This window comes from Macrobrachium rosenbergii, chromosome 55 (genome assembly GCF_040412425.1).
Source record: "Macrobrachium rosenbergii isolate ZJJX-2024 chromosome 55, ASM4041242v1, whole genome shotgun sequence".
In the NCBI taxonomy this organism is placed as follows: Eukaryota; Metazoa; Arthropoda; class Malacostraca; order Decapoda; family Palaemonidae; genus Macrobrachium; species Macrobrachium rosenbergii.
Window position 1 is genome coordinate 19,084,459 of NC_089795.1, and position 14,284 is coordinate 19,098,742.

Genomic DNA, 14,284 nt, shown 5'->3' on the forward strand with positions numbered 1-14,284 from the left:
TTATATCTTTGATGCCAGGAAATACTTTGATTTCTTATATTTAACCTACAATATTGTTTTCTGTTTTAATTTTGTTTGCAAGTTTAAGCAGTCATGAATTCATTGCCACGGTTGGAGTTGTCCATCAGAGGTAAGGGAGGTGTAGGGAAGTGAGAGGAGCAGCCAGTGAGAGAACGAAACTTATGTGATGCAGTCATGATGCATCTCTTTCAGCCACTTAGAGGCAGTGAACAAAATGATGTTGTATTTGACGTCATTGCTTAATTCCCAATCAGAAGAGTGCTCTCCCAGCTGTGAAACTTCTGTGATGTATTCATGATGTGTCTCTTCTCAGTCACTCATAGGTGATAAATGAAATGACTTATATGACATTGCTTTTGAGCCAATAATAGCCAGGAAACCTCCCAAGCATAAGAGTGCTCTCCCAGCCTTTCCCATTCTACTCTTTGTCCCAGCCCTCACACCTCGAATACAAGTACCTTGGCCTATCCCCCACAGTATCCCTTTATCAGTGTGGTATGTGATGCTAACAGCATTACCATTACATTCGATCTGCTCATGCAGTGTCACAAACCAAGCAGAAGGCTTTTTATTCATTGTATATACAGTATATCCACATATGTATTGTGGTGGGCTGTGACTGCATGCAGCTAGTGCCAGGTTGCAGATGTGGGTAATTGAGGTGATGTTTTTATAAAACACAGTTCATTAGACAATAGTTTATCTTCTCCAAAGAGTATATGAAATAATTTTTTGACAGTACTTACTTCATCTTTTTCCAAAGAAAATAATGGCAATAACAGTAAGTGTAGTATTGAGAAAAATTTCACTGAAAATAAGATATAATGTCAAGATTTTGCAAAATTATCACTGAATTTTAACTGTTTATATCTTGAAATACTCAATGAAGTAATTCTAAAGTTGCAAGTATGCTGTAATTGAATTTGGATACAACAAATCACTTTGTTTAATACAGTATTTCCCATTTTTATATGTAATTCCATATTTGCAGGGAAAAAAGGTCGGCTTTGTGGTCATTGAGTGATCTTATTTTAGTCATGGGGAAACAACATATATCTTCAGTTGCACATAAAGTTTTAGCATCACTGAAGACATCCCTCAAGTTACGAGATGAAGAATTTTATGATGTAGGATGCAATGCATGGACAAATTTTTTATACAAGTAAGTCTTTAAATCCTTGAATTTTTGTTGCTGTTGTTTTGCCATATTTGTTTTCTGATTTTTCTTGCAAGCATTTTGTTGATTGTAACAGAAGAGATACCTTGTGTTACTTTTCCAATGCTTTGTGTCATTCTATCCACATGCTGTTCATACAAACGGGTTTTTGCAATGATCGGTCTTTGGTAAATCTGTCATTTGGGCTGCCAGGTGTTGTGTATTTGACAAATGTTACCTGATCGCCAAACTGTAACTTAAGGTTTACTTGCAGTTTTTGTCACTTGATGATTAAAAAAATGTATTTATAAGCTACATTTTTGCTTTGTAATTAATGAGGAAGACAAACCTCCTCTTTGGGATTGTAACTGTTGCTCTGTGATTTGCAACAGCCAATACCCTATCGATTTACCCACAGAAGAGATAAAAGGAATGGATGCTGGTATGCTGCTGCATAGCTGTACTTCAAAGTCATACTGGGCTTGGTGAACCCATATCTGTGGTTTTACCCACTCTGTGCCCCATCTGTTGTAAATAGGCTTGTCAATTCTCCTCCCAAAAGGCAATTAGGTGAAATGTGCATTATAAGCTGGCAGTCTGTCCATAAAGACAAACATCAGGGGATTTGAACTGCCTACCTGCAGTTTGCCAGGGAACACTATATCCTTATTGTCACATAGAGAATAAAAAGAGTGGAACCAGGCATGCTATTGCATATGCTTTGGGATCATAGTTGCTTACTGAACCTGTTTGTATGATTTTACCCACTCCTTTCTTCATGAGTAGTTAGTAGAGCTGTTAATTTTTCTCTGTCAAGGGATTGAGGTGAAGTATCCTTTTATACCCTCTGTGCTTAATGCACATAGGAGTTTGTCTTTATCTGGTTTCCTGATGAGATTGCCTTCTTGTAATATATCATAATCAGTGTAAATATCATTTAGATGAAATAAGCACTTGACCTTTTTATTTGAAACTAAGACACTACTGATTGAACATATACACTGATTTTAAGATATCTGCTGATGGCCGCACATCAGTCAACAACTAACATTCCACAAATGAAGATGGTTGAGAAGCAAATAACCATCATACAAGGGGTAACTATAATCTGAAGAAAATCTAATGTTTACTAGTGAATACATAGCATTATTTGGTGGAACATAATTTTTGAAAAATTTTTTCATGCCAGTCCACAATTTATCATTGGCTCCATTTCATGTTTACAGAATCAGATGCATGCTACAATCCCTTTAAAATAAAAAAAAGAGCAATCATCAGAGCACATTTGCTGGTTGATCCCCTTAGTTTTGATGAAAAATCACTTTTTTTTGCTAACAGTTTGTTTCATAACAAACTGTATTTTTTTTGTCTGATCCATGAGGTGTGAGAAAAGTATGGTAGGAGGAACTTGCACCATGAGTAAGGAGTTTTGATGAAAAAATCACTTTTTTAATGAATTCAGTTTGTTTCATAACAAAGCCAATGCTTGTAATTAGCTCAAATTTGAATTTAGGTGGGAAGGATTGAGGAGGTGAAACTGGATTTTACATCTTGGTAATAAGATGAAAAAGTTCTACTTTGACTCCAAAATGGTCAAAAAAAATTTTAGGATCTAGTAATATTCAAATATTATGTCATTTACACATTTTTTGTGACAGTGGTTTACTGTAAATCTTAATCATTTGATGTTCAAGTACATATGTATATTAAGTGTGATTGTGACTCTTGATTCAGTTATTCAATCGTTTAAATTTTGCAATAAATTCTAACATTCTGTTTGCATTGTTTACAGTTCATGGGTCAGGTGTCAGAATTTTAGTTCGGGTAAAAAACTTGTGGTCAGGCAGTCTCTAACTTGCAGTATACTCTGCTAAGTGAAATCTATGAAGGTCTATGGGTAAAAAACTTGTGGTCAGGCAGTCAAAATCTAATTTTGCTAAAAAAATTACTCATTGCTAAGCGATTTGTATACAATTATAGACGAGTTTTTTCGCTTTACAAATCTATGAAGGATATTTTTTCATTTCTCTAAATCAGGCAATTAGCCAAAAATGAACTCTTAATCTTTGCTTCTATGTTTATTGCTAACTAGAGGAGTCACTATGACAAAATCTTCTAACATTCTGTATTTTGCAGGTGTCAGAAAGAGAAAGTGAAATTGATTCTATGTTTTTTTGTAAACATTTTCATGAAATTATTCTCGTAGAAATTATAGAGTACTCTGAGGATCATCCACTACTTAATTAGATGATTAATGCTCACTTACAGCAGATGACTATAGCAGACTAGCACCCATGCATTAGAAGTTATTCCTGTGGGGTTGCTGTATCATCTCCAACAGGTTGGGATGGCAATGGATGTATCCCCCCACCCTGAAAGGAGTTTTTTTCCTATGGGGATACAACTATCACCTTTCATGTAAGGAGTATCTGTAAGTGCAAGCTGGAATGGCTATCAAGTCTTTGGGCGCCATCATGAGAAGGCACTCATGCTCCTCCTTCCCAGTGCTATCACTGTATTCTTGGATGTGAATTAGTAGCTTGCCACTATTGTTCTCTTTTACCTTCTTGTGTCTGGTGGTTTTTTACTTTTTCTGTGGAGAAGAAACATGACCAGTGTGGCATGATGGTTGTGGGGAGGGTGGTATTGTGGTTGCTTCATGTCTCCCATATCAGTAGGCCCGTTTGTACTTTGCTCTTATTGTACAGGCAGGGAATTTACTCATTCCCTTCCTTTTGATGAATGTGCTTCTTGGCCCTCTCATCAGTGGAAGAAGTACAGCAAGGGAGGAAAGAGGGTCAGGAAGATTTCACTAGGTTCCTTGGGGTTAACACTGCAATGGTGATATTGCTGAACTTTTCAAGTTCCTTCTTGACACTGGCTGCTGTTCCTCTTCCACCTACACCTGGGTCTTTCCCTCCTAGAAGGATTAGCTCTCCTTTGACCTGCCAACCTGTCCATCCCTCATTTGAGATGAGGAAGCCAGTAGGAAGATGTTTTCTTTTGAATGCCTTCATAAAATCATTCCTAATCTTAACCTTCCAGGTAACTTGTCACTCACTGCCTTCCTCATCTCACTGGCAGGAAGGAATCATAGTAAACAAATCACTGATGTGTATGCTGCTGTTTCTGCAGTTCCTGTGGCTACCTTTTCTGCTGCAGGTGATCCTCCAGTGGTGGCCGTGTTGTCTGTAGCTGAACCAGTAGGTGTTGTGACTTCACCCCCTCCAGCCTCAACCAGTCCTTTGGAGTTGAGGGTCACCAAGAACTTTAAAAAAAAGGAAGAAGCACTCTTGTTGTTTTTCTTCCTTTATCTTCCTCTTTGTTTGTTTTTCATCTTCAGGCTTATCTTCCTCCTCCACCCCCTCATCCTTGGACTCAACCTGAGTGCAGGAGGAAGAAGAAAGGGACTCCAAGGCCTTGCAGAAGTCCAGGTGGACTTCCCAAGCTCACTTCTGGGTAGGAGAGCAGAAGTGCCACTTCCCCTTTCAGTGATTATCATATCCCAGGCAGGGTTTGTGCCATTCTGCATGCTCACATTGGGACAGCCGTGTGCAGCCCTCGATCCCCTTCCCTGCATTCTGTGGACTGGGTGCAGGTTGCAGCTCAGTGTTGCCCCCAGCAGCGCTGTTGACTGCAGTGGAGTAAGCTTGTGGAACCTGTTTGCTCACTGGTCTGTGCACAGTCCTCAAACTATTCCTGAGCAAGCAACAGGACAGGTTCTATCTCAAATTCACCTTTGTAGGGCATAAGGAGGCCCCTGCACCTCTTTACTTGGCTTGCATGCACTTTTCAGGGCTTATGCAATATGAAGCACTCCTGCTCAAGGGAGAGATCTCCTTTGATCTCTTCCACCTCTCACAGGCACAGTTTGCTGCATGGGTATAAGGCATATGAGAGAGTAAAATCTCTCCCTCTCTTCTCCTCATCTCAGTTACAACCAAGCATCAGAGCAGAGGGGCATCAGGATTGAGGTCCAAATTCTGTTTGGATCATGAACCTGTAGGATCCTATCTGCCTTCTCCAATGAGAGGTTTTTGCCAGATGGGATTAGGAGTGAGTGAGAGAGCAGAATTCTGTTGTGGCCTCCTCTTTTCTAGGAAAGACAGTAGTCCAGGCTTGTGGGAATCCTTTGGTCCTGAGCAATTTTCCCATCTTCTACCTCTTCATGCTGATTTAGAGCAGCATTTTCAGGTCATTTTGCTCAGTTGTGAATGCAATAATCTTAGGGAAATGACCTTAGCATCTTTGTAGAATCCGCTGAATGCAGCTGCTGCAGATAACAGCAGCCATACCGAATTGTAAAATCTCCTTATCTCTGGGGGGCCAATATAACTATTAGGATCCACAACCGCACTCGCAGATCAACAAGCGCAATCGTCAGCAGGGAGGGGCCTGTCTAGACTAGTGGGTAGCTAAAATAACCTCTTCAAGCCTCAGTTTCTTTATTCTCAGTTTCTTATAATGCTTCAGTGACTTTCAGAGACTTATGATGCAAACAAACAGCTTACATCAGTTGATTGTAAAAAAAGATGCATACTTAGTTCTACAAACAATAAATCCATAATAAACAAATTGTTTCATTTACGCACAAATCACTTATACTCACATATGGCATCCCCACATAGGCTACCAGTAAGCACAACAGGCACCAGGACAGCACTCCGCCCAAACATCTAAAACACAAAATAATTCCAATATGAAATAAGCGTACAATTTGAAATAATGACCTAAATTTCTATGACCAAGTGAAATTGCTACGTCATGGCAAGTGCTACATGAATTACATTGCACATAAACAAATACCACGTACCCAGCTCACTTCTATAGCCTCACAAAGGGCAGAAACATTCATCCAAGCTTTAAACAGCGTTGCCGCTAGCCCCACAAAGTTCAGAGTGTTGGTAATTAACAGTGTCCTAAGACCCAAGGCACACACTGTAGATTTACTTCACTGCATTGTTTGATAGGACACACTACCAAAGTCTTTCCCAAACACAGGCCTGTTTACAATCAGTGACACAAAACAATCCTTCTTGCAGGTGGGCTTATGGCGACAGACATGGAACTGTTCTCAAAGCCCACAACTGGGTCCAGTTCACAGCTTCTGAGTGTCTTTCGCTCAACAATCACACAACCAACAACATTGCAAACCAACCACACACACACACACACAACACACACACACACACACACACACACACACACACACACACACACACACACATTCCACAAATCTTACACAAGTGATCAAATTCACTTGGACAAACAATATAAAAAAATAACGACAAAAAAAATCAAATGAACGTTTCAAGTCCGTTATGCAAGGAAATTCTTTGTACGTCAGATCACAAGCCAAACACAAATACTAGATAATTTTATGATGTAAATTCATTATGATTAAAAAGTTTATATTAAATAATATTTGAATAAGGCACTTTTTCAATATCTATTTTGTAACATTCAATATCTTCCATTCATATGCTTCTCTTTATCTGAATATATCATAGTTATGGTTTCAAAGTGATATTCTTAAAATTCGTGACAAATTAGAAAACAAGAAACGTTGTTAAATGGCAAACTTACCAATTTTTCTATCATTGCTAAATTTTGCTAGTTATTTACTTCCAAATGATTACAAGTTACCTAAGTGAATGAGAGGGGCCGGCACAGGATCTTACATTCTCACATGCCCACAGTTTGGTATGGGGCTAGCCTTGAGCACCACCTTTGGGTGGGGTGAGACCTTTGGTTAGGTTGCCATTGTTTGAGTTAGTTCTTGTTGTGTTTTGGAGAGGAGAACACCATGATCTGTGGGTCAGAGTTCATTTGCCTCCAGTAGATTGAGCAAATTCCTCTTCCTGCCACTTTCGTGCTAGCAGAAGTTGTACACTCCAGAGGATGTGAAAACGTTCTGTGTTGGATGCATCAGTCTGCTGTCAGACAAACAACCTACCCCTTGAGAGATATAAACTATAAAGAAAATAATCTTCTTATAATCTGGTTTTCTGTTTTATGTGGCTGAGACTACCTTTTTATCTGATATTCGGCCATCGCTGTTTTAGGCTAATAGTACGATATTCCTTAAAAAGGGATTCCTACTTAATCTGGTTAGGCTACTGTCTGTTCTAGATTTATATCACCTTTAAGGATATAGGCTACATAAGACTATACTAGTATGTAGCCTTACAGACATGCTACTGAGTTGTAAAAAAACTAGATTATTTTATTGAGCCTAGGATACTTTTTGTATGTATAATCCTAGGCTTGTTTGTTTTTTCTTAACCTAGTATAGGGTATTGCCTAATCCAGATTATTATCGATCACTCTTAAATGTATAGGCTAGGCTGTATAAAAACAGAAAACTTACTAATATGTAACCTTATAGTTAGTCTGTTTTTTTTTTGTTTATATCCAATATAGTTAGTTGTTTTTTATATCCAATCCAATCTAGTCCTATTTGGTCTACTATATAAAACAGTAACTCACTAATGTGTAACCTTAAAGCCAGGCTAATAACTTACTCTAATCTAGGCTACTGCCTAATCAGGATTATTTAATTCACACTTACGGGTATGGGTTACATAAAACACAATTTGCCTACCTTAGTATGTAGCCTTAAGGCCAGGTTACCATCTCATCCAGCACAGATTACTATTTCATCTAGTTCTAGGTTAGAAGGTCTAGGCTAACTATTTAGTCCAAAAATGGGATGCTTCATAACAAGTTGTCACTTAACTTGATATAAAGTAATGCCTAGGCTAGTCCTGGATTATTTAGCTCATGCTTAAGTGCACAGACGTATATAAAAGGAAAAAATTTTACTAATATGTAGCCGTATTGTAGGCTATTGATTCATTTTGCCCAGATATTGTTATTATCTGATCCTAGGGTCCTCGGTCTAAACTAGGCCACTTAAGGATATGTAATCATGGGACATAGGCTGCAGACAACATCCACTATTAATTTAGTCTAAAGTATTCTCACTTACTGCCTTAGATTATTGTAAGATGTTGTATAATCTGAAAGAATTTTCTATATTAATGGTAAGTTGTGGAACATTTCTTCTAGTTAAAACATTTAGTTAGAATTTAAAACAATTTTTGCTTTGTGAAACTAGGTAGCAATCAACGCTTTACGAAACTAGGTAGCAATCAACGAGCCAGGTTCCAGCTTATCTTAAGTACTTATCTTGCTATTTTTGATGTTTTCATGATCCTTGGTAATGAAAATGGAGAAAAAAGTAGAATTTTTTTGGAGTCCTGGTAATGACATGAATCATTCACTAGAGACCAAAGAGAGTTAATGACTCCTTGGTCTTTAACAGCCCAATTGTAAACAGGAGGGCGGATGCGCATGCGCAATAGTCACTGTCTCTTCTCTTTCTTGCAGGTTTTTTTGACTTTGCAAAAACTGGGTTCATCTTCGTTGAAAATAAGGGAAAGTGCCCTCTTATCTTTGAGTCCATTATATACTCCATCACTAGTTATAATGTTAATCGTTACGACACAATACCCAGCCAAAAAGACCAACTAGAAAAGAATTCTTTGATATTACAGTAGTTTGGTAACCATGGAGCGCTGTAGACCATGGAAGATAACTCCTTGAGGATGAAACAAACGACTGTGTTATAAAAAATAATAATAATATAATGTAATATTTTCTGTGCATTTGTGTAGTAAATTTTTTAACTTTTAAACAAACAAATAGTGATTCCCAGTCTTTTTATGCTGACTTGAGAAAGGAGGGGGTGAGGGTAAATGTCAATTTACTTGACAGTTTGACATATTGGCTGGAGGGGGAGGATTGTTGCCCTTATAAGCTCAAGGATTTCAATCTTTTGACATCATAAGAGTCATTCTCCTTTCTCTCTCTCTCTCTTTCTCAGGAAAAGATACTATTTGTGTCTGTGTGTGTGTGTTCACAGTGTTTTAAAAATGTGTAGTAAAGGTATTACATCTTTGGAAGACAAAAAACAAATATATAAATTTTGTCGTTGTCAGAGAGAGTAAAGAGATAACTCTCTCTCTCTCTCTCTCTCTCTCTCTGGAAGGCTTCTCTCTCTTTTGCCCCAGCCAGCCTTGTTGCATGTAAGTCGAAGTGGTAACTCTTTTCTCTGCTTTGGCTATGTATGTGTATATTTTTAAGGGTACTAATGTTTAAGATGACTGAAATTATATTAATAATATAATTTCAAAGATTATTTCAGTTATAGGATAATAATTTAAGGTATTTGATGTAGGATGATACTCCCATACAAAACATATTGGAAAAATTCAGGAAAATAAATGGTGTCCATCTTAAACCACCTGGACAAATACCTTTGACAGTAAAATTACTACCCCATTGGACTATGAAGACAGTCTACCACCGGTATTTGCTGGGGATGCTTACCACAACCCCCCACGAATAGCTAAAATCTGCAAATACTTGACACCCCTCTAAAAATGCATGTAACTGCCTATTTTGATAGCTCAAACACAACAAAAAAACTAAGAGTAAAAAAATGCATTTACTCACGGAAATGATATGAAAATATAGTAATTAGTGAATATTTCTCTGTGAAAAACACTGTGAATAGGCAAATTTTCCAGGAATAGGCTGTATATACGTGCCACAGAAGAATCTGTGAATAGGTGAAGCTGCGAATCCTGAACAGCGAATTTGGGGGTTTCAACTGTAAAATAAAAACTTGCACGTACTTAAAATATTTATCAAAAACTTACTCATACCCTAGAACACCTTACACAACATATAATAGCTCATATAAGATGAAAAGGGCCACATTACGCAATATACACAGATGGTTCTAAATCACAATATGGAGTAGGATTTGCAGCAGTATCCCAAAACAGAACTTATCAGTTCTCTCTACCTGACTGTGCCTCAGGAAGTAATATCCAGCAAATTTGTGATTTTTAGTGACTCAAGAAGCACTATAGAAGCCATTCAGAGTTACAACCTGAAAAATAACATTATTTGTCAGATTAAGTTTTCAGTCCACAAGCTGTATAATAATGGAAAAAATATAGAAATATGTTGGATCCTGGCCCATGTAGGAAATGAAGAGGCTGATAAAGCATCTGAATGAAGTATTCCATATGATAAGAATAAATGTAAACATCCCTGTTTGTAATTACAGTATATAACATATATAAACAAGTACAGTATTAAGAATAATTGGCAGTATTTTTAATATGAAGAATATGAAAATAACAAATTGAAGAGTGTAAAGTAATGATAACAATTAAACAGTTTTGTGTGATTTTCAAAAGTATAATTGGTAGTGGCTATCAAGTTTTGGAAATAACTATTAGTGAAATTTTGTCAGAATCTTCAACATTTTCAGTTAGACCAATTTTAATATTTTTGAAGAAATTTGGTTCAGTCAGCTAAATATAAAAATTAAAAATAAATAATGAAAATACACAAATCATACTAATTTTTATGAATGTTTTAAGAGACAAATTTTAAGAATCTTATTGAATTTATCCTGATTTTTATCATTGTGAATATTGATTGTAGGTTAGTTCTTGAGTACTTAGGGACTGGTTCAGTGAATTATTGTCCACAGGAACTGAGAGCGTTAACCTGTGCTGACTGTAGATTTTGTAAATAAAACTGTTAGCAAATAAATCTTTAGACTAAGTAGTGATTATTTGATTTGCTCCCCAAGATTGTTGAAGTAAAATGCTGCTCTTACTCCATACCTTTTCAGTTAATCAACACTGGTTCCCAGGAGAAAACAAAACCATCATAATAAAATTTGGCATAACCAGGTTATCCAGTCACTGGGCAAACGATTGTATTTTTGCAGGAGAGACAAAGAGAGATTTATATTTTCTTTGATTTCTCTTGGCAGGTGTTCCACTGTAGATTTTGTAAATAAAACTATTAGCAAATAAATCTTTACACTAGCAGATTATTTGATTTCTCTGTTGGGCTTGCCTGTTAATACTTTCTCCAGGAAATCTACACACAGGTTATGGTTGCAAACAATTTTGAGGCAGGATTTCTGCTATGTCCTTGAAACCCTCACTGTGTACTTTTCTCCAGGAAATGCAAACTGTGGTTAACTTTTATCAACTAACCTTTCAAGTTCACTGAAGCCCATGATGTCTGGTGCACTGAAGAAGCCTGCTCTTCAGAAGCCCAGACAGGAAGCTCAGTCATCTTTCTCTTTCAAGAGAGATGAGGAGACTTCCCAGTCCTTTTGTCTCCCTTTCTCCAGCCAATCCAGGGACGTAGGAAAAGGAAGATGAAGGGATGGGGTCATTGAGAGTGGTGATCCTCTTCTTCCGCTGCCACAAGTAAAAGGCTGTCTGACACACCTTGGGGCTTAGTGGTACCAACAGGGCATGGAGCAGTGAGTCTTAGCAGTCCTCATGGAAATCTGAGGTCACGTTGTTGGAAGTGGAAATGATGATGGAGGAAGGTGCTTTAGAAGTTATAGATCGTTGGGTTTTTCACTGCTACCTTTTCCTTGCAGAGGAGTCAATTGGGGGTTAGAGACCTGTCATCGGCCCCTCAGCATTGATCAGGTATGTTCAGCAGACTCATTTCATGATAGAAACTGTGCTTTCAGTTTTAGATTCTATTAGAGAGGATGAATTCATGAGTTTGACAAATACTGGATGCATACTTTCATGTACCCATTTATCAGGACTCTTGGAAGTACCTCTGAATCATCTGCAGTGAGATGGTGTTATAGTTTAAGGTCCTGTGGTTCAGACTGGTGACTGCATGAGGTGTTTACATGGGTATTCACTTTGATTTTGGCTTGGGCTCACCTGAAGGATATTCATGTTCTGCAGTACCTGGATGATTCGTTAGCCGTCAGAGAACGCCTCCTTTGGTAAAGGCATTGTCTGCTGGCTTTTTATTTTAGTCTAGGAATTGTGATCAATTGGCAGAAGTCCAATCTCATCACCAAGCAGCAGATAGTATGGTGGTATACTCTTGGACACTGAGGCAGTTAGATCCTTCCTGGTTTGCTCTTACGTGTAGAACCTGAAGGATTTAGTGGCACAGTTCTTGTCACAAGAAGAGCAACCTGCTCTGATGTGGTAGGTGTTCCTTGGTTATCTGTTGTCCTTGGAGAAGCTTGCACCTCACAGGTGGAGTCACCGTTGGTCACTTTATTAGCACCTGAAGCAGCATTTGTCTGCCTCGTTGGATCCACCTTCCTGGCTTGTGGCTCTGAGCTGGGAAGTAAGGTAGGATCTTTCGTGGCAGCTGGATGACAGACACCTTCTAAAAGGAGTGCCCTTGAGCCGCGCCTTCCCCCCCACCCCCCACCTGAGATGTGATGTGCTTGTTCACGGTCACATTAAAGAAGGGATGGGGCACACACCTGAGAGGAGATTATGTTTCGTGTGTGCAAATGTCAGCCAAGATGGCTTGATAGGGCAGATGGTGTCTCAGGCCTTGTGTTAGTTGATGTTGCAGATTCATGATTGGGCAGTATTTCAAGCTGCTGTGTTGTCGGCAAGATACCCTCCAGGCAGGCCAAATATTCTGGCAGATCAGCACAGTTGCAAGAGTCATGTTGTTGGGATGGAGCGATCCCTACATACCCAAGTAGCAGATGGTTTGTCTGAGTTATGGGGGGTCCCTCATGATTGACCTGTTTGCAACCAGATTGAAGCCCATAGGCAGTGGTGGAGGATGCATTTTAACATCCCTGGGGCATCTAGACTTGTATGCCTCTCCACCCTTAAACCTCCTCCATAGGGTGATCAACTGTGTTTGTCACCCTGGGTCTTCTGATGACTCCGGTGGCTTCTTGTTGGCTATACACTGATTGGCACACAGATCAACAGACACTACTAATTAAGGCACTGAGAGAGTTGATATGAAATCATGTTCATATTCAGGAGGCTAATTGTTCTTTCAATTAGCTGAAATACCTCATTGTACTTACTCTTATTCATAGACCTTAGTTTATTCTGGTAGTTCCTGCATTATTTTTGGTCTCAAATTATATCATGAAAGTGTGCAATAACAGAATATGTGAAATTAACTCAACTGTACCTGGGAAACACTCAGTTGTAGTGTAAACAAATGTCAGCAACCTGTGCTGCTAGCAGCATCCACAAGCTAATTCAAAACATCCTGTACCATGGCAGTTTCCAAATCCACAGATTTCAGGATTAAAGAGTTTGACGTTATATATAGATATTATATCATGCCACCTGTGAATTCTGACTACCTCAAATGGACTTAACATATAAAATTACTATAACTGATCCTGTTGGACATATGCAGATAAAAGCCTTAGTAAAATTTTATCAAAATATTTCAAAGATTCATTCTGTTATTCACAACAATATTAGTATAATAAAGCAATTTTTATTTCTTAATATTTAAGAATGTAAAATTCATTCTTTTGGAAGGCTCTGAAAAGTTCAGCAACTAAGTTTCAGTGTTGTCCTTCCTCTAATGTACTTTTCATCATAATTTAGATTGTTGTTTCTTGTAGTCAGTATTCATGATCTTGTAAATAAAGCAATTTTCTCATCTCGTCAGTCTGTGAGTACCAAGACTTATTCCTTGTTCATGTTCCAACTGATTCTACTTTTTTTGGAGATTATAGATTTTCTAATTCTAAATATTTAAAATCTTTTTCAGTCTTGATGAAACTACCTTACTGGGTCTTATTGAGGAAATCATAATACTGATCATCCCATTAGTTAAAGTTCGACCCCAGCAGATGGCACCTGTTCTGAATGATATTTTGGTAGGTGTACATTTTTATACCTGTTTGTTGGCTCCATATGCAGATGGTGCTGTCCTTCTTAAAATAGACAGAAGCACCTGAAATTTGTCTTTACTCTTTTGTCCCCTCCTAGTGTTAAGATGTAGTCATAGTCAGTAGTTTTGTAGTTTAGTCAAGTTTTCATTGTACTGTACAGGTGCCTTTTGAATAATATAAGAGTTATGTTCCTGGAGATGTTCTGTAATTTAAAACTTTGTTATTTAAATGTAATTTTTCCATAAGAAACAGTATAAATAAGGGGTGTAATGTTCCTGGAAGTTTAAGAAAGTTTGCCTATGTTGGGGGTTATGGTACTATAACTTTTAAATATATGTTATGTTATATAACAT

General features: G+C 37.9%; 1 protein-coding gene across 1 annotated transcript in view; it reads left to right on the forward strand.

Annotated features, from left to right (window-relative positions):
• Window positions 1-14,284, forward strand: part of mei-41 (meiotic 41) — a 593,070-nt gene that overhangs the window by 363,223 nt on the left and 215,563 nt on the right. The window contains exons 24-25 of the mRNA XM_067099620.1: window positions 1,013-1,183; window positions 13,808-13,989. Of these exons, the coding sequence (XP_066955721.1) occupies window positions 1,013-1,183; window positions 13,808-13,989 (353 nt within the window). The remainder of the gene's footprint in view (window positions 1-1,012; window positions 1,184-13,807; window positions 13,990-14,284) is intronic.